This window comes from Aythya marila (assembly GCF_965140915.1).
Source record: "Aythya marila genome assembly, chromosome: 3".
NCBI lineage: Eukaryota > Metazoa > Chordata > Aves > Anseriformes > Anatidae > Aythya > Aythya marila.
Genome location: NC_139044.1, coordinates 112,265,193 through 112,289,090, shown reverse-complemented (window position 1 = coordinate 112,289,090; position 23,898 = coordinate 112,265,193). Strand labels below are relative to the sequence as shown.

The window sequence follows — 23,898 nt, the reverse complement described above, 5'->3', positions numbered from 1 at the left end:
GCTAAGTCCTAGGGTTGGCTGGACCCTGATGGTTTCTTCGGAAGGATCAGACCTAGCCTGAAGTTTATCAGCACTGTTGTTGCATATCAGCACTGTTGTTTAGCATAATGTTAATAACATTATGCTAAAAATCATGCAGTAAAAGCAAGTCTGGCTAATCGAGGAGTACAGACTCCACAAAAGCAACCAAATGTTTTTTGTTGCAGGAGAAAATGCAATTAAAGAGCATTTATGTTGAGGAAAACTGGGGAGGGAAATGAGAAAGGAAAGCACTTTTAGGCTCTCTTTGCTGTTCCAGTGGGTCCCATGGAAACCTGCAATGTTTTCAAAAATGCATAATTCTAACACAAAAAACGTTCAACTACTAAAATGGCTGCATCGCTGTCTCACTTACACAGCATGTAGATTTATACACACATGTGGAAGAGAAAGAAAAAAGCCTTGCCAGGTAAATTAAGGATCAAAGGCACTGAATGTAAATTTCATTTGGCTACATGCAGATGTCTACACCAAACTTGCCACCTAGACTCCTGTAGGATCAGTCCTAAAGCCAAAAGCACTCCTACAGCAGATCACTTGTGTCCTACTGTAGATCTCTAAAAGTGATCGTGGTGAACCATCCCTATTCAGTCAGTCATTAAGTGCCTACTCCATGCCACTGCCTGCAAAGCGAGCTCGTGTGACTGGTCTGAATGCAGACATTTGCATGTAGTCAGAGGGATCCCACCCTCAGAGACAAGGGGTAACACCAACACATCTGAGGAGCAGACAGGCAGATTTGTGGAAATTCAGCCTTCGTGACTACGGTGTAACGGAGTCACAAAGGAGTAACGGAGGAGTAACGGAGGAACTGAGTGAACTCCTGAGGGAACTCCCAGTCTTCTCATCCTCTCAATGCCATGAGATGAGTAAAGTGTTGTGAGCAGCCACGTGGGTGAGGTGCAGCATCTCCTACTGCTGCATAGGTCCCTGCAGAAAACACACGAGGTGTACCTGCTTCATCCTGTACAATCAGGGAAACATAAAAGGGATGAGGCATTTAATCTACTGTTAAGACTTATTTGTCATTCTATGTGTTTTGGGTCTTGTTAGTGCTATGGGAGAGTCTTTTTTCCCTCCTGGGAACCATGTCAAGCCTCACAGTGCAGAGACACCCTAAAATCCAGGTGTAATACCTCACCCTGTACCAGTCCTGGATCAGTAAGGCAGGTCTATGATCTGAAAGCACTTAATGGGATTGGGGAGTTTGGCACGAGTGTCACCCCAGTGATGCAGCCAGAAATCACAGGAGGAACAGATTAATTCAATTCACTGATATAAATAATGTCCTTCTCACGCAAGTATCTTCCCAGAGACAAAGAGATCATTGTTCTAACAAGGCGGCAAGCACAGGTACGTGATGGAGCTGGGTCCATTTGTCCTAATATTTCCTTATATTTCTAAACAATTTAATGCATTTTGAAGGAGCAAAATGCACTTCACCAACATCTTCACGTATCACAATGATTTCTGGTACTTCAAATACTCAGGTCTGTGGCCAAGTAAAATAAAACAGAATTATAATTAACTAGAAATGATGGAAGGATATATTTTATAGGAATATTTAGGGTAAACTAAAGGAAGAATTAAAGGAAATTTTCCTGACAAATATTGTCTTTGAAGGGAAATGGTGGTAGTCCCTCAGTTTGGTCCACTTAATATGAGGCTACTGAAATACAAAAAAATGTGTTATGTGGTACAGACCTGCACTACAAACATATGAAATCAAAGAAATAGAGGACTGAGCCTATCGGGCTGATAACACACCGAGACACCCATCTGCACTGCATAGCTTCTTTGAGTTCCTGATACACGTTATTCAGAAGAATCATACTCCAAGAGCTCCTGCTCTACCTTTTGTCATCTTCATGCCTCAGTGCTGCCACACTGAGGGGGGATTCCCAAATACTAATAAATAATTCCCGAAGGGGGAATTCTGGAAGGTGAAAATCTTACCTAATAAGATCAGCAAGTATGTGCTTCAAAGAAGCCTCAGAACTTGTAATTATCATGAGGCATTTCACTGTCAGTCTGACACACTATCGTTTGGATTTTTCATGTACAACTTTTCTATAAAACGATCTGCCTGTTGAGAAGATCAGGAGTGAAAGGAGCTTCCACGCCTGACTGACTGCTAAGTTTCGCTTGGTTCAGCAGAGCTAAAAGGAGGCAAATAAACTTTCAGATGACAAAACAATTAGTTTCAGGGAATAGCTCTAAAAGGTGGCTGTAAAATTTGGAAACTTAGCTCTGTGATGCTTAACAAACTTTGGGATTTCTTATACTTTGCTGACATTTTTTCCTTTGCTGTATGATTCAATGGTTACTGAACCTATGTAGGACCTAATCTGCCTGAAGGCACTACCATTATCCAGCACAATTAGTCTGGTAACAAATGAGGACCCCAGTTCATCTTTTTGCACACTCACAGTTTTATAGGCAGTCTCAGGAAAAACATTCTCTATAATCAATTAAAAATTAATGCAGTTAAAAACCAGCACTACCCTCCATGCTTATGAACACACATCACAATCAAGTGTTCAACTCATATACATTCAGTTACAAATGAACAACTCCTAAATGAAGGAAGATTTGTTTCCAGTTAATGATTTAGGGGTCCGGTGCAGAACTATTTTGTATAGTGTCTATCACAGGGCTATCAAGTTAAAATTGAAAGTAATAAAAGCACTGGAATAAGTGCTGAAGAGATTTATGCAAAGCAGAGGATAATTTTCAGCTTTGGTTTGGATGGAGAACAGATGGGGAATCAGTGAAGTAAAGAGATATAAGGCTGTTCTATTAAGCACAAGCTGTACAGAAGATTTTTGCACAAACAATGAAAAAGGCGTGTGGAAAGATAAAAAGAGCTTGTACTAAGTGAGCTGAGCAGAGAGTAGGCTGTGGAAAGGAGAAAAGCACAGACTGGGAAGTGTTCACCTTCCTCCAGCAGGGCTGTTTCATAAACAGTGTCCAAAATCGATCAGTTTAGAAAAAGTGGAGTTGTTCAGGTCACCTGAATTTCAGGAAGGTGCTGAGTCCCTCTTTTAGGCCCCTTCTTTCAGGAGCAGAGAGGACAGGCTCCTCCAGAAGAAGAATGAGCAAGGTTCCTGCCTGGAGGGAAGGCTGCCTTTCGTAATTAAAACAGAGGAAAGCTAGGAGCTTAAATGTGAAGTCAAAGCACAAAGGTTGCACTCAGTACACTGTACCAGTGGCACTCAAAACACTTAATGGCATACCAGCTCCTCCCAAACATTACCCCTGTGGGGAATAAACATACCAGAAAGTCTGAATTTCCATTTTAATTGCTCTGTGTTTTTATGCAGCACATTTAAATGCATCCTAGTGTGTTTTAGGACTTATTATATCTTTACTTAAAAGTACAATCTGCTTCAAATTAAAGTTGAAGCTTACCTTACGTTTCCCATAACTTTGCTGCTAAGCACGTGGCGTCTATTTTAGTCTTCCTGGTTTCTTGTATGGCCTCCCTGCTTGGGGAAACTGCAGAGGACAGAAATGTTACATCCCAGGTAGGTTCTCCTCTTCCTGGGTTTTGAAAACAGCATTGCAAAAACGATAATAAACCAATATACAAATCGAATGTAACAAAGTCAAAGTAAACTGAACGTCAGTTAGCCAGTCCATGACGCTGATTGCACAATGAAATATTGCTCTGAAATTCTTGATAGTAACTAAAAACTAAGAGATCAGTTCAGGAGGTACATAAGGTGAACTCTGCACGACCCTCAACTTATTCTTTCCCTTTTTTTCTTTACTGTTACTGAAGATCTATGTGCCCTGGAAGAAAGCTCCAGAATACTATTGTCTATACTCATCCTAAAAACCTCAAGTATAAATTTCCTGTAATACACTTTCAGTCATTTGGACAGCAGAAATCACGCCTAAAATCCTTTTCCTTATTTCTGATTTTTATCTGTGCTTTCTCAGCTTGGACAATGAACATATTTTAGCCTGTCTTAAGAGAAAACTGCAAGCATTGGCCCAATATCCCTTTCTAAGATGTAGAGCAAGAGTCTCTAACTCTCTAACCCAAAACAGTTCTTATTTTTCCTAAAAAACTCTTGACAGACAGTTTATCTAACTCATTCTTTGAAAAAACAACCCAACATTTAGGACCAGATTGCAATTACAAAACAGGTCAGTCCTTCAGTCCTTGACTCCTGTGACCTAACTTTAAAGTCAGGCAAGGTAAGTCCCAGGGGTTATGCAACACAGAATCCTAGAATCCTTAAGGTTGGAAAAGCCCTCCAAGATCATCTGGTCCAACCATCCCCCTGCCACCAATGTCACCCATTGAACCATGTCCCCAAGCACCACGTCCAACCTCTCCTTGAACACCCCCAGGGACGGTGACTCCACCACCTCCCTGGGCAACCCGTCCCAGTGCCTGACTGCTCTTTCTGAGCAGAAATGTCTCCTCATTTCCAACCTGAACCTCCCCTGGCGTCCCACACAATGTAATTTAGCTTATGTATTAGCCTTATATATGTTAATATTCGCAATATATGTTAATATATACGTTAATTAGTTACTATTATGGCTTCAGCTTTCTGCCAGACTGAAGTAATTTTACAATCTCTGTGTTAAATGCAAATTCACTTTCCTGAGCTTCAATGTGTCCCTGCTGGTGCTGTTATCTCAGGGACGAGCAGAGGACTGCCAGTATCTCCCTGCTAATGCCGTTTGGGTACCTCTCATCTGGATTTCCAAAGCTCTCACTGCAATTCAGCCCCTGTTTGCAGGGAGCCAGCACTGTCCTTGACCCTCACCCTTCCTTTCCCTGCTATTATTTGCCCCGTACATGCCACCAGGCAGGTGTGATGAGATGTTTGTGCCAAAGCCTGGTACTGGCACCAAAAGACATCCTGCACAGGAGGTAGGTTCACAGCACTGCACAGACCTGCTGCTTAAAACCATCAGGAGTTGACAAGCTCTGTCCTTTGGCAAGGATTCATCAGCAGTGGGCACCGTGATATCCTAATGGAGAAGGGACCACGCAGCCAGGAGAGCAGGACATCTACAGAGCACAGCGTGATCCTACAAAGGAACAAAAAAGAAAAGAACTTAAGAAAAAAAATGAACCCAAACTCCAGGAAGATGCAAACTTAGCTGACTTTAGAGGCAACAGCCATTTCCTTCACATCAAACATATTTAACACATTTCATAAATATAAAAGGCAGCACTGTTAGATAATGGGACAGTCCACGAACATTGTTTTTAAAAATTAGTACAAAATACATTAAAATGCACTAATTATGGCAGGGAAAAAAAATATATTTTTGCCAGATAAGAAAAGTTCAAACATCCCAGCTGAAATTTAGTTGTGGGATATTAATGCCAAGCTTTCTGAAGTGATGCTGGTGAAGGGCTTTTCCACCCACCACTGCACCCCATTCGCTCCTGCTCCCGTCCTGCAGCAACTGGGTGGACATGTGGGGAGCCAAAGCTGTAAACAGCTAAAAAAAAACTACCAAAACTCTTCTAAAATGGATCATTTCCCTGATTCAGCCCAGAGCTCAGCTGCACGGCTGTGCCAACACCATGGAGAAGGCACTGCAATTCTTACACCATGCAAAGGAATTAGTAATGTGCCCGTTGCTGTCGTACCTTTTATCCAGCAGTGAACCCCAAGTCTCTGTAATCACCAACACATTTATTTTGAACACCTCAGTGCATTTTATGAGAAGATTGATTGTGTTCCTTGACATTTTACTATGAGAGATAGCATAACCAGCAATTAACAGATAAAAATGAACTGGTTACAATTTGATTACTAAATGTGATGCGAATTGTTTTCCTTGATACTCTTTCCTCAGAAACCCATTTCGCCCAAAAATAAGTCTAAATAAGTATAATTCAAAATACCAGCTCTGTTACCATCAAAATTTATCTCAGTTGAATGCAAGCAATTCATGATTTCACACTCAGCTTGTAAATATTCCTACACTCCCGTAGCCTGCATACAGCTGTCATGTCTGGTTGCACCTCTACCTTTCCTAACATTTTATTTAGAAACCAGTGACAGTTACCAATGTGAAATACAGCCCCGCTGATCGTCCTTGATACAGTTCCCTCAAAACACTTGTACCTGTTAATAGCACTAAGGAGAACTGCGTGATGGAAGCGTGCCTGGAAAGCAGGATTCATCTACAAAGAAGCAAGATGAAAGCAGTGCTTTTGCAGATTAATTACTTAAAAGCAGAGCAGAAAACACAACATTAGAAGGTAGAAGTGCCTAGGACTGAATTGGTTACTGACACAAGAAAGGGTTCTCACCCCAAAACTGGCAAAGAAGGAGAAAAGGTCTCTCTAGGTCTGGTAATGCAAGTGAAAGGGAGCTCCAGGTGCCCACTAGAAAGACTAAAACTTGAACAATTTCTTTTGCACGATGTTGTTAAATACCTGTAAGGGTATGATTTGTATATTAGCGTGGTTCTGGCCTAACCACAGGTATAAAGATGTGTAATTTAGAACATGTTATTTGTTCTGATAAAGTACGCTGGAAAATGTCCTTGGAAAGATTATTCTAAAGGAACATTGTCATATTAAAAATTCGTATTTAAAAATAGCTGTTTTGACCAAATCAGTTTTAAAACTGAAAGGCTCTCTCGTCAAAAGGCCATCTCCTTTTTTTGATGCACCTTGTTTTGCTTTTCCATGTTATTTATGGTCCACAACAGTAACAGCTGCTTCAGCAGACGTGGCATGGTAGATACTGGTAATTCCCACTCCCTATGTCGCTGTCTTAATCCCCCAAATTGTCACTGATCTTTGGCATTCCTCAAAGGCCAGAGCCACAAGGAACTCCCTTCAAGTCCTTCCCCTGTATAGCAGAGACATTCGACTTCTCCTGCATGATGGAAATACCGTGAGCCCTCCTGGCTTGATTCAGCCAGGCGGAACAGACGAGTTACTCCTGTCTTGCACTCAGTGATCCTGTTCACACACCTCACAGTGCTGTCTGCTTTCCTGTAACAGTATGATATTGATTCAGGCTTAGGTCATTTTCCACAAAATTGCTCATCTTTTATGAACTTTGTTACTAATCATCTCCCAAAAGTACAAAGAAACCCCAAAACACTTTTACGGTAATGGCAAGAAGCAGATAAAACCCATGCACATTTAGCTACTGATCCTAGGCTGTACCACATCCCGTTTCAGGGGACTGAATTACATGGCAGTGCCTCACTAAGCCTTCCCATTAAGAAATGTTGTGATGAGATCTTTTTGCTAGTTCAGTAGTGTCCTGGATTAAACAGATTTTTTAAAAATATTATGCTTATGAAGTTAACAGCAAGCATCTTCAAATTATTCTTTGCCCTTATTACGTTATTTGAATATGAAAATATTCAATGAAAGCAAAGAGAAACTCTACAGAGTATTGAAATAATGACACTACAGCAAGTCTCCCCATCACACCTATTTCCTCTTCTGCCACTCTTTACCAGGTATGCATAACACTTCTTCCTGACCGTCCTATGTTTTTACTAACATTGTATTTCAAACTGACTTGAAAAGCAGATGCCAAAATGATACAGCAAACAAAATTCTGGGAACACCAAGCTGTTCTCACTGCAGGGACTGCAGATCTGTGAAACTGTTCGGTGCTTAAGAAGCCTACCTTAATGCAAGTGTGTATTTTTAAAGGACAAAATGTGTGCTTCCAATAAGCATGACCATTGGAATTTATTGCTGTCATTTCTTCTTTCTAAACACTTTTCCCTGTGTAATTTCATTGTCTCACTTTTACCTTACATACATCTCCCAAGGGTTTTTGCATCCCTGCAGTAGCAGAGGTGCCATATATATATAAAAATAAATAGCTTGAAGAGAAAGAAGGAAAGAAAGAAGGAAGGAAAGAAGGAAAGAAGGAAAGAAAGAAGGAAAGAAAGAAGGAAAGAAGGAAAGAAAGAAGGAAAGAAAGAAGGAAAGAAGGAAAGAAGGAAAGAAAGAAGGAAAGAAAGAAGGAAAGAAGGAAAGAAAGAAGGAAAGAAGGAAAGAAGGAAGGAAGGAAGGAAGGAAGGAAGGAAGGAAGGAAGGAAGGAAGGAAGGAAGGAAGGAAGGAAGGAAGGAAGGAAAGAAGGAAAGAAAGAAGGAAAGAAGGAAAGAAGGAAAGAAAGAAGGAAAGAAGGAAAGAAAGAAGGAAAGAGAAGGAAAGAAGGAAAGAAGGAAAGAAGGAAAGAAGGAAAGAAGGAAAGAAGGAAAGAAGGAAAGAAGGAAAGAAGGAAAGAAAGAAAGAAAGAAAGAAAGAAAGAAAGAAAGAAAGAAAGAAAGAAAGAAAGAAAGAAAGAAAGAAAGAAAGAAAGAAAGAAAGAAAGAAAGAAAAGAAAGAAAGAAAGAAAGAAAGAAAGAAAGATTACAGTAATAATTACCTACCTACCACCCTGGCACTCTGGTAGGCAGAGACAATTCTATTTCGATGAAAACACTACACAAGTGATCATATTTTACAGATGTACAAATAGCTACGAGTTTTTCTGATACCTTTGGTTCATTTGTAGACCTTAATTAAGATTTAATTAATATATTTATAAGCAAATTTACACGATGAAAATGAAAGTCTTTAAAAATACTTGATCACATAACTCTAGGCACAGAAAGAAAAAGTAAACGTTTAACGTGAAAACATCTCCTGATTCATTTTTAAATGCGATCTCTCCACCTGATGAAACAATTTAGACAAAAAAGTGTCAAATCATTCCCCTCACGAGAATACCATCGCAGCGGGGAATTCAGCTCTTCCAGCAGGCTGTTGCTGTCTGGTATAGCCCCCTGGTGGCCCCGCTCTGCCTTAACCACCAGGGAACAGAGCAGCTGCCAGCTCTCTGGTGCCAGGCACTGATGAAAATACTCGGCTAAAACCCGTCCCCAAAAGTCTTCTTATCCATGGGTGGCCTGGCAGCACTTTTTAGCTGCTTCACTACCAATCTATCACAACCACAGTCTCATTAATGCTATAGGAGGTGCACTTTTTTTGTCACCCTTATTTATTTGGCGTCCATAGGGAAATGATTAAAGGGCATAGCTCTGCTCACCTCTGAGAAGCGTCAAGGCCCTAACCCCGAGTGTATAGGGAACGTGTGCGTAGTGATCGTTAAGAGTAGGTTACTGCAGGAATTACTTCATTTTTCAGATTTCCTTTTCAGATCCAGGTTAGTTTTGGATTGTTCTCTCTACCGTAGAGCATTCTGTACTGTCTGCTGTTAATCTTTTCTCTGTCGGAGAAAAGGGAACACAGAGACGAAATGTGAAAATCGTGATTGCTCACTTTCTGATTAATTCTCAGACATCTGAGAGTATGTATTTGTCAAACAACATACAAAAGCTGTTGTTTGGGTCCTCTGCTTTCTGAACTAAAATATAACTTCATAAATCTATTCATCATCTCAAACCTGGTTTTATTTTGTTGATGTTTTTGGTTGTTTGTTTTGTTTATAGCACCTCACAGCATCAAGGGCCTGTAGCTGGCAGAAAGACCCTTTCATTTCAAAAATACAGCAGTTCAAACAAACCCTATTTTCTACCTCTTGCCATCCAGAAGTCTCATGGCCACTTCTCCTTTGCAGGACAATTTTCTGAAGGAAGCTGGAAGTGAAATTTCTGTATGAGTGGCATGAATTTCTCTTCCAGGCCCCTTTCCCACTGTAATCAGATATGAGAAGAGTTCGTATGCACTTCAGTCTTCTTGAGCCCTTTATCCTGTAATCCAGTATCTTACAGGTACCCTGTCAGGTAGAAAACAATCAAATTAGGGCGTTTTTGTTGTTTGTTTGTTTGTTTGTTTTGACAGACAATACCTGGAATTTTACCTTGTAACCAATAGTCTGTCACAGATCCAAAGATTCCCCACCTTTTCTGCATAACAGACCCTTAAATTTCATATCAATATATTGAACTCCAAAATTTGTCTGTGACTAAAGAAAAATTTGCATTTAGCTAAAAAATATGTTCCAGAAAGTTGCCACGTTTTGACTTGAACACCCCCAGGGACGCTGACTCCACCACCTCCCTGGGCAACCCATCCCAGTGCCTGACTGCTCTTTCTGAGCAGAAATGTCTCCTCATTTCCAACCTGAACCTCCCCTGGCACAACTTGAGGCCATTCCCTCTGATCCTATCACTGGTTACCTGTGAGAAGAGGCCGACCCCCAGCTCCCCACCCCTTCCTTTCAGGCAGTTGCAGAGAGCAATGAGGTCTGCCCTGAGCCCCCTCACACACTAGTCTTTTTATTTATTTATCTATTTTATTTATATATTTATTTATTTGTTAATTTACATTTGAGCTTTTTTGTACATTTGACCTCACACTCCTTTTGAGTATTGTGTTCACACCCTGACCCAATTTGACAGCTCTTTAATGCATCTTTTCCAGTGCTTCAACATCCTGTTGTAAACAGTTTCAAAACCTGTGCAGTGACCAGGCAGCTCTGCAACACTAAGCACTGGCAAGTGCCACAGCACACACCTTGCAGGAGCACACAATTAGCTTTAAAAAGGCTTCAGGGACTTCGCAGTGTGTTGTGCCCAATGCAATAAATCCAGACCAAATAAATTGTTTTGGAGCAATTCTATATCACGTTTACGTGCTTTATTCCTTGGGTTTAAACGTGATCTCCCAAGGATAACACAGAAAAAAAAGTGGGCGTGTATCTAATTAGCTGATTTTCCATCTTTAAGGAAAAAAAGCGGTCCCCAGGCAGGGGGCAGCTCCCCTCGCCCTCAGTCCCCTCACAGACCGGCGGCCATTCCCGCCACCCTCGGGATTGGCGGAGAGCCGCGTGACGTCACGCTCGAGCCCCGCTTCCTCCTGGGAGTTGTAGTCCCAGCGCCCGGCCCCTGTAGGCGCCGCCCGCCGCGTCACAGGGCTCCGGGCGGGCCGGGCCGGGGCGGAGAGGCGGAACGGGGGCCGGGAGCAGCAGGCGGCCGCCGCTCGCTGCCGCCGGGGCCGTGCCGAGCCGCCGGGAGGGTGAGGTCGGTGAACGGCCGCGGCGGGCGGGCCGCTGAGGGAGGCGGGGGAGATCGGTGCGGGCGGGCCCGCGCAGCGAGCGGCGGGGCGGGCGGCTGGTTTTTGGGGAAAAGCGGCGCGGGCGGGCGGCTTTGGGCGCTCCTTTTTCCCCTTTTTTCCCCTTTTCTCCCAATTTTGCGCCGTTTTGCCCCGCGGGGCTCCCCGCAGGCTCCTCAGAGGGGCATGGAGCTGGAGCTGTGCCGCACCCAGCAGCCCAGCCCGGCCTCCGCCATGGCAGGAGGCTGCGGCACGCCTCAGCACCCCGGGGTGCCGGCTGTCGTGGCCGCCGGGCTCGGTTTTCCCTTTCCAGAGCTTTTGGGGCGATGGGGAGTGGATCCTGCGCCACAAGGAACCGCCCCGATGGCCCCGGAGCTGTAGGATCCCAGCCCATCCTGTGAGGCGATTTTGGCATCGCCCTGTGAGGGTTGCCCGGCGGGGATGTGGCGCTCGGATCACTTAAAAAACAACCAAATCCCGCTTTAATTTTTCCACAAGTGGCCATTGCTTTAAAAAAAAAAAAAAAAAAAAAAAAAAAAAAGAAATAAAGATTGAGCTTAGAGAAACACCAGGTAGGTGATGGAGAAGGTGACTGGGAAGTACCTCAGGTGTGCATTTGCCACAAGGTGACGCGCCTAAAGTTGGCCCTGACAGACTTTTACCATCAAATCCTGTCAGTGCCATAGCACAGGTACCACATTCACAGAGCACCTGCTCCCCCTCAGCAAGGTAACCCGCCTCAGTGCTGAGCTGTCATTTTTAGTTGCAATTTTTTCCTTAATAGCTGACCTAAATCTCCTTTGTTGAAACTAAGCTGCTTATTATCTTGCTCGGCAGACCTGGAGAACAATGGAGCAGGGCTGTCATCAACCGCCCGCTTTGTGGTTGCAAGTTTACCCTCACAGTCTTCTGCAAACGAAATTAACCCAATTCTTGTGTTTCTGTGGTCCGTGAACTCTAGGAAACATTTCCATCATCACTGGACTGTGAAACTCAGAGCTAGGCACGGAGCTCCAGTGGTAGGATGGTAATTATCTCCCTGGTATGTAGCACCCCTCCTAGAAACATTCCCAAATTATACGGTCTTATCTTGCAACTTTCTCACTGAAATTACCAAATTACTCAGTTTGTGATCTGCTGTTAAGCCAGATCCTTTTTTGCCATGCACCTATCTACGCAGTTACACCCAGAGGAGCTGTGGGTGTCCCATCCCTGGCAGTGCCTAGGGGCTGGATGGGATTTGGGCAGCCTGGGCTGCTGGGAGGTGTCCCTGCCATGGCAGGGGGTTGGAATCAGGTGATCTTTAAGGTCCCTTCCAACCTAAACCATCCTTGATTTCCTGGAGAGGTATTCACACTTCTTCCCATCCCCCTTTACTATTTTTTGCACTCGTTATTAACTTGATAAGGAGTCATCCTGATCATCATAACTGTCTAATTTTAGTCTCTTCCAATGCTTTTCTTCCGCATTTGGGATCAGCAACAAATCGTTAATTAAAATCTGAAGTAGAGCCAGCTCCTTCATGTGATGATAACCCTTCCAGTTTGACTGTTGACTTTCTCAAACGCTTTCTTATTTTTCACGTTTCCTACTAAAGCTGCAGCTCATTCTGGGCCATGACTTTGTAGCTGAGCAAAATCCCGTAGAGAATCTTAAACGAGGGGACCATTGACTCCTTTGAGTTGGCTTCTGTGCACAGAATAGGGATTGCTTGGAGCTCAAAAACTAGAAATGTGGGTAAAATTGTGAACCCCTTTGAAGTTGTGGTACCTTGTGTATGGCTTTTGGATGTCCCTGACAGAATGATTGCTGTCAGTTTCTCTCTCTTGAAGCTGTTAAACTGTGTAGGGAAGTGAAAAGCCTTCCGCGGAGGCACCAGGAAAATCATGTAACCCATTTTTCAGAAACACTGGAACAAGTATTTTTCAGGTGGATGGTTCCGTCCCGTACCCGTGTTCTAAGTTCTTTTAAATTCTTTCTCATACATTTCCTCAGAAGAATCTACTTTGACTCTAACTTGTTTCAAAATTGCATTTGCTCTTTTAGAGAGCTTTCTGGAATAACCAGACAAATGCCTCGTTCTAACCCACTTAGTACAGGATCAGATTTATAGATAATACATTAATGCCCTGTCATACTTGTAAGAGATTACTTTAGCTGGTCACAACTGGGCCACGAAGCTGAGGGTGAGAGGCGATGTTTTGAGAAATTCTTAATACTAAAAGTCATTCGAAAATATCCTGAGAAGCAGCAACCTGTCAATTAGAATGAAAGGGCTGGTTTTGTGATGAAAAAGCAGCAGACTAAGCCTGTAAAAACAACAAAACCTCTTTTCAAATTGCATTTCACCGGGGAAACATTATGAACAACAACAAAAGTTGGGTTGTGGATGAGCTTTATGTGTGTGTTGACTTCACTGAATGGAGGAGTCCAGCATTGGTAGGGCCATAAGATAAATAATCCTGCAGGTGTTTTGCTCTGTCTTCCACAATAATTGTTTTTTCTTTCCATTCTGGTTTGTTCAGATGCCTCACATCAAAAAATCATGGAGCTAGGGAAGGCGAAGCTCCTGAGAACCGGCCTTAATGCCTTACACCAAGCGATTCACCCCGTGCACGGCATCGCCTGGACAGATGGGAAGCAGGTCATCCTGACTTCCTTACACCTCCACAACGGAGAGCCAAAATTTGGTGACTCGAGCGTCGTTGGGCAGTTCGAGCACGTTCACGGACTCTACTGGGGCCCGAGCCCCGCTGATGCCCCCGCCCTGCTCGCTGTTCAGCACAAGAAGCACATCACCGTCTGGCAGCTCTGCCTGAACGCCGCGGAGAGGAATAAGCTCCTGGTCTCTCAGACATGCGACATCAGCGAGCCCTTCCCGGTGCTCCCCCAGGGCTGCGTGTGGCATCCGAAGCAGGAGATCTTGGCCGTGCTCACCACGCGCGACGCCTCGGTCCTGCACTCCGTGCATCTCAACAGCTGCAGGGTGAAAGCCGATATCAAGGGCAGCGGCCTCATCCACTGCGCCTGCTGGACGAAGGAAGGCAACCGCTTAGTCGTGGGGGTGGGCAGTGCCCTTCACTCCTACATTTGGGATGAGGCTCAGAAAACGCTCCACGCTTGCTCCTTCTGCCCCATCTTCGACGTGGGGGGCTACATCTGCGCTGTAGAAGCCACCCTGAGTTTCCAAGTTGCTGTGGCTACCGAGCTCCCCCTGGACAAGATCTGCGGCCTCAACGCGGGGGTTGCCTTCGAAGTGCCGGCGAGCATCGAGACCGAATCCTTCCCCTCGCAGTCCAGCTTGTGTGGCGAGGAGGAGTTCTCCATGGACGGGGGCAAAAAGTCGCTGGACTCGGAGAAGCCCGCGTCTGCTCTTCCGTCTCCCGTGGATCTGACTCACCTGCTTTCCAGCAAGCAGGGGGCCGACTGCAGCCCCCTGCTTCACCTGAGGCCCAAGGACTACCTGACGGGAAGCGGGCAGGACTCTTCGCATCTCATTCTGGTGACTTTTGAGAGAAAGGTGACCTCCACCAAGAAAGTGAGCATCCCAGGCATTCTGGTTCCTGACATCATGGCTTTTGACCCCAGAACTCAAACTGTGTCGGTCGCCTCCAACACCTGTAACGTCATTTTAGTCTATTCGCTGACTTCGTCCAATTTGCCCAACATCCAGCAAATTCAGCTAGAAAAAAATGAGAAACCGAAGGGTTTGTGCTTCCTGACCAACAAACTGTTACTGATCCTGGTTGGAAGACAGAAATTCACTGACCCCGCGTTTCTTCCCTCTTCGAGGTCAGACAAATACATGATCCGGTTGATGATTAAGGAACTGATGTTTGAAGTGGGTCCTTCATCCACAGCGGTTAACGGGAATTCCTGTTTTAATCTTTCCAACGCTCCTCACGAGCTCCCTGCAGATGTTCACCCTCTCAGTCGTGGGCTCTTGATACCAGACCGTGCTGCCCCTCAGTCCCCTACCAGCAGGAGAAAGCTCATTGAAGAAATTAAGAGCCCTGCGTACGAGCAAAGCTCGTTGTTGAACGTAAACGACCTCAAAGACAAAAAGCTGCCTTTGGGTTTCCCTCCAGCTCTTGAGGCTCTCGATGCTGAACCAGTAAATCGGGCTGTGGCGTTGTCCACCACATCGCTGTCATTTTCTAACAAGCCAACATCTCCTAAAAGGCAGACAGATGGAGCATCCAAAATACCAAATTCTTACAAGAATAACCTGTTAAGTGAAAAGGAAGCGAGTTATTTATCAAAGAACGTAGAAAAACTCTCTGGTAACTTTACCGAATTGCAGCGTCACGTCCGTGAGTTAACTGAGCTGCTAAAATCGGGGAAGAGAAATCTTCCCCTCTACCCATCTTCTCAGGAGCCCTCTTTTATTAACATCACCTACCAGGTAATTAAATATTGGAAGCCTTCATGGCTGAACCCATTCACGGATGTAACAGACTTTGTAAAGGACCGGTTGAAAGCTGTGGTCAGGTTGCACACGGGGAGGGCGCCATCCTTCACGTGTTTAGTACGCGCAGATTCGGTACAGATGAGTCCGAGAGGAGCCTTATTTTAGGGCTTTCCCTTTTAGATAGGTCTGGTTTCTTTTTGGTGTCCTTCTTCCCCACTCTTCCTGCAATTACATCTCAGTTTTGAAGTTCTTTTATTTAAAAGTGTTTCATTTGGGGGATTATTCAGCGCTGCCTGTCCCCACCTCACGTTTGGGCTGAGCTCGTCGGCTCCGACCCGCGCAGCTGTACCTTGCCCTGCTCTGCAGAAGGTGGTGAGAACCCAAAGAACCCGTGCGTCACAGTTCTGTTGCAGAATTGAAGTCTTGTCTCAAGGTCTAGGATGTTTTCCTCAGCAATTTCTGGAGCTTTTTGTGCAGCAATTCAGGCAGTGAAAAATGCTGTCTATGGGAATTTCTGATTCTCCTGCCCTTTTCCAAGAAGAACTGTAATAATGGGGACTGAAACAAAAAAAAATGGCTTTGTCTCTAGAGCAGAAGTCTTGCCAATTAGTATTGAGAGCACCATCTGAGAAGGAGGGAGACCCGTAATGACAGAAAGATAATTCAATTAGCATAGCTTAAAGTGGCTTTAAAATCAAGTTTCCTTTGAAAGACACTTTTGGCTGAAAGCAGGTATTTCTAAATCTCATGCTAGAAGGTGTAAGATAGCTAATTATTAAATTGTGGCACAAAACTATTAGTTCTCTTCCAGAGGTGGTTTTAATAATTCTTAGTCGATATGCGTAGCAATTTAAACTGCCATTTCCTTTCAATAACCACTAATTTGGGGTCTTTATTGCTAAAAATAATGTATTCTCAACTTCTGTAGCATCATACTGTTAGATCCTAGACCATATTTCCTCACTCTGTTTGCTGTTTTCCATTCTAAAAATTTAATAATTATAATAACTGTTGTTTGTTGATTTTTTTTTTCTGGCTTTCTTAAATCCTAATGATATGTAGGGCATTGCTCCAGAAACTGGACTTAAATATCTAAGTGAAAGTTTTCCTGAGCATGGGAGCATGGCTGCTGTCTCATTTTCCTGAGTTGCTTATTTAGAGACCTTTTTATATTTGAGGTCACACAAATTTTGATGATGATTTTGTATTCGGATCTCTTTTAAAATATAGTTTGAAATTGAGTTACGTTTCAGCTTGTCTTGAAGCTGCAAGAGCTCGAGGAGTTACACTTGCAGGAGAATTAATTAAATTTCATGAATTAAAGGCTCCAGTTTTGCCTCCAGATTTTGGTTGGTGATGACTTGTGATAAGAAAATAATTTGATTTCTATGATTGCAGTTGGAAGGCCTGGCAGGGAATGGTGTGTTCTAACTTGAGTCAGGGTTCGTTTGATTCAGAAATCTTCAGCAAGCAAACAGGGATCCTCGCCTTACGTGTCGAGCCCTGATCATTTCTCTACTGTCCAGTTTATTAGGCAGATTTTACAAAATGGTGAGGAACCCCAAAGTATCCTAAACAAGCAGTGTCTGAGAAAGAGCAGTGGCACGTTTATCAGTGCAGGGAAGGAGGACCATGAGTGCATTTCCAGGCTTCACACTTAACATATGTCTTTTTTGTGGATGGGCGGGTCTGTGTGGAAGAGGAGTCAGAATTCACCTTGTTTGTGTCGTGCCCCAGAGCTGAGACCAAGGCTTCTTTGGGAAGCGATGTGGCTAGGTGAATTTTATCCTATGCGAAGGCAGAGTTTGTAGGTTTGGTAACAACCGACCTTCTGCAGACTTCAAAAATGCTTTGTTTGCCCCATGGGGGATATTCTTTGCAGACACTTAGTGAGTTTTATGGCTTGGAGCCATGATGATCAGAGTGAGGCAGGCTCTTCTGATGTGTTTGTCCGTTTCTTGTCCCAGAAGCTTACGGACAGGATTTCTCAACTCTTCAGTGAGGAGTGGATCACAGGAGAGGGAAAGATGGAAAACTTGCTGCTTTACGAACTCCCCAGGGAATTGTCCCTTGCGGGTGGTAGGATGAGGGTCAGATGTAGCCTGTTGTTTTCCTCAGGGGCAATGTTCCTCTCCTGTGCTGACACGGATTTAGCACATAGTGATTTGCTGCCGTCGTTCACAAATCTTCTCATGTTGAGAGCTAAGGCTTGGAAGTATGAATCCTGCAAACTGGTCTGAGTGAAAGTAGCATTTGGCTTTCTGTAAGTGGTGTAGTTGAAGGCATAGCTGCGATTTTGTTTTGATAAATGTCATTTTGATATCTCTGCTGAAATGTACATCACTGTATCTAACGACTCTCTCTTGAATTTACAGAAGCAGCTTTCCAGAAACGATTCAGATGAAAGGCGATCTGTTATTCTTTGTGAGGGTAAACTTCGTCTGAGTATAGTCCAGCAGATATTCAACCTCTCTCTTGTAGAAATGCAGCACGGTACGTTGTAATTATCCAACAATACGAACACTTCAAACACACGCAGCACTCTCAGTGAGCAGTAGCAGTGTGCATAACCTGATCTGGAAAAAAAAACAAGGAACAAATACTGAAAGGTTATTAATAAAAGCTCCTAGTTACAATGTAAAGATTCTTTTCAGTCTAGGCTGTGACTGAGAAGAACCTTTACAGTATATAAAATGAGTAAACTTTAATGTACTGGTCTTCTCCCTTTTTCAAGCAGCTAGTTATACAGGAAAATTATCGTCACCTAGCATTTTAGATGTATTTTCAGCTGTTTTAAATGGAGAAACCTGAGTAACAGGAAGGTTAGAGTTGGTGGTTTTGATGCACAGTTTTCTGTATTTTAATTTGTAGTTCCATTATCAGGTGTCCTTTAATAAATCCGATAGTTCTTTATAAACACAACAGTAGCGCTCTAAATTTTAGCAGTTTGGTTCACTCCAGTTTTTGCCGTGAAGGAAACTGCTTTCTTCCTGTGTGCTGCTCTGCTGCCATGCATTCATCTCATGCACATCCCGAGTGCCTGGGTGTGTGTCAATTCAAAGAGTCTCCCTTCTGGCAAGAGCAGGAGACATGCCTTGGGGATATGAGCTCGTACTCCTACGTGTATTTTCAGTACTGTTCCAGCTGCTCACCCACTGTGTCTGCTGTCACGCTGCAATTTTATTTTGGGCTATAAGACTCGAAGAACTTCACTTTCTGGATAGTACTGAGGAGGGCGTCCCCATTACCACTGTTATTTAGACTTCTCCTTGATAGCTTCAAATGTAAACTTAGCAGAATTGGTTACCCATTAATAAGTAATCATGCAGACAACTAGCCTAATTAAACCTCAGAAAGAAACAGTGTTATAGTAGGTTTCTTTATTATTTTTACAAGTATTACTAGGTAAATGGGCACAACAGGAATGGTAGTTCCAAATTCCCGAATTGTACTGATTTTAAAGTTTGTTCCAAACGAGATATTAAGCCGAAAGATTAAAGGGTCGTGTGCTTTTAAGCTGCAATCTCCTTATCTTGTGACATGAAGTTACATAATGTAACTGCAGAAACAGCTGGAAATGTTGCCCTCAGCTCCCTCACACCCCCCCACCCCGAGCTCAGTGTTATTACTTCATCAGCTTAACAGACACAGGTAGGGAAATATTCTGGTTTGTGTCATTTGGTAAAAGTTGGTGCTTCTGAGTCAGCAAATTACTTCAAATCGCAAAAATCATGCTAATAACGACGTGAAGTCAAATAAAAAATGGACCAGAGATGTGAGGCTTGTACAATCTAGAACAATATTTCTGCCTCATGTTTATTGGAATTAATTATACTGAAATGACATAACAGAAGCTGTTTCTATTTTTTTTTAATTATAATTAATTTGTCATTTAGTTTAATCTGCTTCGTACAGTATCTGCACAGCTTAAGCTCTGTAAAGTAGTCTATGAATACCTAATTAAAACCAAGTCTGGATGCTTAAGAGTTCTGCTCAGAATTGAATTCCTCGTCCTTATTTAGAGCGTGCATTTACTATGGTCACCTCTGCTAGTGGGAAAACTGTCAGGAGGCTCACGATTTTGCACGGTTTTTAACTATCCTTTAGTTTTGCATCTCCCCATGCCCTTCTTTGCCAGAAAAAACTGCTGTAAGCATACTGAAGCATTTAATTTTAGAAGAAATGTGTTTTATACCTGCATCGTGCCTACTTACAGAGGAGTTTGCAACCAGCTGTGTGTCTGCCTTCGCAGGTTCGTCCTGGATTGTTCTCACAGCGGACAGCGAGGGCTTTGTCCCGTTGACGTTTACGTCCCTGCAGGAGGTAGTCGTAAGGGATGCCAGCGCAAAAGGCTACAGCGCCCGTTCCTCCAAAACGCTGGACATCATCAGTTCTACAGAAGGCTGCAGACCCGCTGCTTCGGAAAGCCTGGATATCACCAGTTCTTTGGAAGTCCTCAGAGACTGTTCCTCCAAGGCTTTAGACAGCAGCGGTCCTTCGGAACAAGCCAGCAGCAAAATGTGACGTTGGGTGGAGGGTTTGTAATGCTGTCGTATGGTAGGAGACACTGTATGGACTGCGAGTTCTAGGTAATGGTCTGTCTCAAACCTCGGTTGGGTTTCTGTCACTTTTGTTGACATCTAAATTATGTATTTATTTATTTGGTCCTTGGAAACATTAGCTTTTTTTTTTTTTATATACCGAGACGTTTTTTAAATATGCCTCTTGCATACGGCAGGTATTTGTATCAGTGCTTGAAAGTAGAAGGGCTAACAAGTTCCAGAGCTGAAGTTAGCACCTCGGTCTTTAATATCTTGGTGGTTTTAGATGATAGAAACATTGCATAATAAAGACAGTCTTGAAAACACTGCATTTTTCCTTATTTCTGCCAAATACTCAGAAGCTTGTAGATGCTTGGAGTACATCTGGTTATGCACTGGTGTTGGCTAAGGCTGTGAGCAGTAGTTTAGGCATATGGAATTGGGTCAAAGTAGGGTTATGTAGAATGTGGGCATGGTGTAGAAGTGAGACTTTGCTCCTCCTGTGCCCACTGCTAATGTCTCTGCTTAATTTTCTGAGTCTGGGGAAGCAGCCCTCACGTGTGGAAGCGGTGGTGGTCGGCTGACCCAAGCTGGCAGCTAAGGAGAAAATCAGAAGTGCAAATCTGTGGAGAAACTTACAAGTTGAGATAAAAACAGTTTAAAAGGTTGAAAGGCCAAACCAAAACACCTCAGTGTGCAAGCAGAGCGGAACAAGGAGTTCATTCTCTGCTTCCCATCAGCAGGTGGATCTCCAGCAGCTTCAGGGAAAGCTTCATCATGTAGCACTTGAGAAAACACACACCACGGCCCCAAACATTCCCTCTGCCTTCCTCCTTTTCCCCCCAGCTTTTATTGCTGAGCGTGACATCTTGTGGTCAGGAATATCCCTCATCACCTGGGGCCGCCCCTCCCCACCCCGTGCACACCCCCAGATTCCGTGCTGGGTGGACAGAGGGGGAATGAGAGAAAGCCTCAAAAGAATCAGTGCTCCAGAAGCACTGTGCTTGTCACAGATCCAGGGCACAGCACCACAGGGGCTGCCAGAAAGAAACCTCCATCCCAGCCAGGCCCAGCACATTTTATAGGCAAAAGGACGTCAGCATATGGATAGCTGTAAGCTTTTTGTAAGCTTTTGCTAGCTAACGTTTGTATTCTGGTAAGTATTTCTTGGTCTGCATATTGAATTTTTTTCCCATCACCTTTAAAACAATCATCTTAACAACACTGCCTTCAGTACGTCTATTTTAAGTTCTCATAGAGAGAACTGGCAAAAAGGAATTCCAATAACCCACCACCCTGAGAGCCTCCAATTTAAAGGAGGACAGAAAAAAAAATGTTCTATTGCCTTTGTAGTGAGAGAGAGAGAATGCAAGGGTGAAATATTTAGAAAACAGCACAAGTTGATGTGGCGTGGATTGCAGCACCAGAAAATGCAGTAATCCAGGATCGCTGCCCATAAAATTAAAGCACGGTGACATTAAGCAGTTTATCAGGCTTTCACGGTGGCACTTGACTGGGAGAAGGAATTGAGTGACAAGATTATGGAACTGGAGCTGCTGCCTCAGGACTAATACGATCTCTTATTGCCTATTGGGAAATTTAGCCACTGTCAAAAATCAGCAGCCCACGAAACATCGTATTAAGGATACACCAGCCACTAAAACAGCCGCTAGCATTTGCCTTTGGTCGTAACGAAAGAGGTGGAGAACTCCAAGGTGCTTGGAGAAAATCCTCCAGACTGAGCTGAATTGCACTCGGAGCTGGGATACCGCCCTGACAGGTTCACAAAACGCCACCCAGAATTGCTGAAAGTGTTCAGGAGGGCTTTAAATATAGAGATAATTTTTTCTATGTCTATCAATACCTGTGCTTACCTTGCCCCCAGCAGCTCCTGGTTTTTGCATAGTGGAACTCCAGCCCCAACTGGTGGTGGGAAGCGTCATCTTCCAGGAGTGCTCTGTGCACAACACAAGGGTCTTCATTACTCCTCCAGAGACACCTGGCTCTTGGGACCAACCACGAACAACCACCAAACCGTGGACCACAGGCACCCAGTGCTCACCAGGTGTTACCAACTACTCCAAAATCGTGTCCAATTTCAATTACTTTCGGGTTTCACTGCCCTACAGCTTCTGGGTGCTGGATTTATCGTGCAGTTGCCTTTATTCACAGCCACCCTGTAGACAAGGAGCATAACCCTGCGTGCTGGTAACCAGAGAGAAGGCAGCGGGGTCTGAAAGGTGGAGGAAAGGAAAGATCGATCTACGGTTCCCTTTGTGTTCCTCGTGGGAGTTCCTTGTGCTTACATCCTCTTACATCCTACATCCTCTGCCTGGTGCTCACCTTTCCAAGCAGTCTATCAGACCTGTGCCGGGTCCACAGCACATTCCCTTCCGTGCTAACACCAGCACCCAGCCCGTTTTCCAGCTGTCAGCCCCACTACCAAGCTCCTTGCCCTTTCAGCTGCACAGTCAGGATAATTGAGGTACGTCTTCCCCGGCTTTCACAGCGTTGCTTCTGCCGACAGCCCGGCTGCAGGGAGTCACCGGCCTCCTGCACTGAAATCCCACCGTGCTTGCTGCAGCCCCCGACCATCCCGTGTCGCGTCGCTGCCTTCTCTGTTGATCTGCATTTATAGGATCAGGCAGGGGGTTGGGGAGGGAGAAGTTGAGCGTGTGAATACCTGGTAACCACAAAGCATTAACCAATTCTCCTGAGTTTCCTTTTCTCTGCGTTCAGGTGTCCAAATCCACAGCTTTGAGCCAGTCACTGATGTCAACCCAACAGCCCTCAGGAGAGGATTTCAGGGTGTTTCCAGGGAGCTTGCTTGTTTTATGGCTCTTCTTCCACCCCAGCAAGTCACCTCAGGAATTCTGGAGTTTCCCATTCTCTCTTCTGTATTTCTCATTTTCTCTTCTTCCCGGTGAGGGTGACGGAGCACTGGGACAGGCTGCCCAGGGAGGTTGTGGAGTCTCCTTCTCTGGAGGTATCCAAACCCTGTCTGGATGCCTACCTGGGCAGCCTGCTCTAGGGAACCTGCTTTGGAAGGGGTTTGGACCCAGTGATCTCTTGAGCTCCTTTCCAACCCCTACAATTCTGTGATTCTTCATGGCCAGTTCAGCACAGCAGAGACGCTGCCAGGACCTGGAGGTGGCTGTCACTTTGTGTTCAACACACACCTACGACATGGCCAGCAGAGGTGGAATCGCTGAAGCTGACAGGTCACAATGTGCAGATTCTTCTCCATGACTTTGAGGAAGGCCAAAGGGTGAGTTCACTGTGGAAATCTAAGGGACATGCTTCCTCCTGGATTGCAGCTGATTTGGGCAGATCAAACAAAAGGATGGACACTCATCAGCCATCGTAAACCTGGTTCTGTCATCATGACGCCAAGCTGGTGGCCTGAGTTGACCACAGGTGGGGAAAATATCATCTAGGTGAAAGAGAGATGATGGAGACTGCTAAGCTATGAAGGAAATCCTGTTCATTGCTTGGTGAATGGAAATGATTCCCCAGGCACCAGCAAAGACAAACAGGCAATCACAAAATCATTCAGGTTGGAAAAGCCCTCCAAGATCACCTGGTCCAACCATCCCCCTACCACCAATGTCACCACTGAACCATGTCCCTAAGCACCACGTCCAACCTCTCCTTGAACACCCCCAGGGACGGTGACTCCACCACCTCCCTGGGCAACGAATCCCCATGCCTGACTGCTCTTTCTGAGCAGAAATGTCTCCTCATTTCCAACCTGAACCTCCCCTGCAATGGTTGCAGTCCTTTCTCACCATCCACAGCAGAGTGCAGCAATATTAAGGACAGAATGCTGAAGGGAGTAGCTGAAACTCATAGTCTTCTCTAGCATCATTTGGGACAAGAAACAGAT

The 23,898-nt window shown here is 44.4% G+C and overlaps 2 protein-coding genes and 1 long non-coding RNA gene across 8 annotated transcripts in view; 1 reads left to right on the top strand and 2 right to left on the bottom strand.

Annotated features, from left to right (window-relative positions):
• Positions 1-924: 924 nt before the first annotated feature.
• Positions 925-9,691, bottom strand: LOC309877184. The gene is made up of 5 exons (XR_014317324.1): positions 9,583-9,691; positions 9,094-9,273; positions 4,958-5,094; positions 3,451-3,537; positions 925-1,003 (listed from the first exon to the last, which is right to left on the bottom strand). It is a non-coding gene; the product is annotated as an uncharacterized lncRNA (long non-coding RNA).
• An 891-nt stretch (positions 9,692-10,582) lies between these two features.
• On the top strand, positions 10,583-20,350 carry LOC309876152 (WD repeat and coiled-coil-containing protein). 3 transcript variants are annotated; one of them, XM_082756146.1, is made up of 4 exons: positions 10,583-11,029; positions 13,586-15,465; positions 17,847-17,964; positions 19,724-20,350. In XM_082756146.1, the coding sequence occupies exons 2-4, from the start codon at positions 13,606-13,608 to the stop codon at positions 19,993-19,995; spliced, it is 2,250 nt and encodes a 749-aa protein (XP_082612272.1). In that variant the 5' UTR covers positions 10,583-11,029; positions 13,586-13,605; the 3' UTR covers positions 19,996-20,350. The 3 variants fall into 3 exon arrangements, with proteins under 3 accessions (XP_082612272.1, XP_082612274.1, XP_082612273.1); XM_082756148.1 differs by lacking the exon at positions 10,583-11,029 and adding an exon at positions 11,598-12,102; XM_082756147.1 differs by lacking the exon at positions 10,583-11,029 and having other exon boundaries at positions 12,877-15,465.
• A 150-nt stretch (positions 20,351-20,500) lies between these two features.
• MFSD2B (MFSD2 lysolipid transporter B, sphingolipid) overlaps positions 20,501-23,898 on the bottom strand; it is a 43,977-nt gene continuing 40,579 nt past the window's right edge. For 2 of the 4 annotated variants that reach the window (XR_014317128.1, XR_014317130.1), the window contains exons 15-16: positions 21,887-23,445; positions 20,501-20,646 (exon numbers count right to left, since the gene is read on the bottom strand). The gene's annotated coding sequence lies outside the window, so the exon portion shown is untranslated. The remainder of the gene's footprint in view (positions 20,647-21,886; positions 23,446-23,898) is intronic. The other 2 variants (XR_014317129.1, XR_014317131.1) reach the window with 1 other exon arrangement.

Bases quoted from the DNA above. Each gene is read 5' to 3' on its own strand.
- LOC309876152 (XM_082756146.1), top strand. From the start codon at position 13,606: ATGGAGCTAGGGAAGGCGAAGCTCCTGAGAACCGGCCTTAATGCCTTA. The intron at 15,466-17,846 runs GTAATTAAATAT...TTGAATTTACAG, and splicing joins TTATTAACATCACCTACCAG to AAGCAGCTTTCCAGAAACGA. The intron at 17,965-19,723 runs GTACGTTGTAAT...CTGCCTTCGCAG, and splicing joins TCTTGTAGAAATGCAGCACG to GTTCGTCCTGGATTGTTCTC.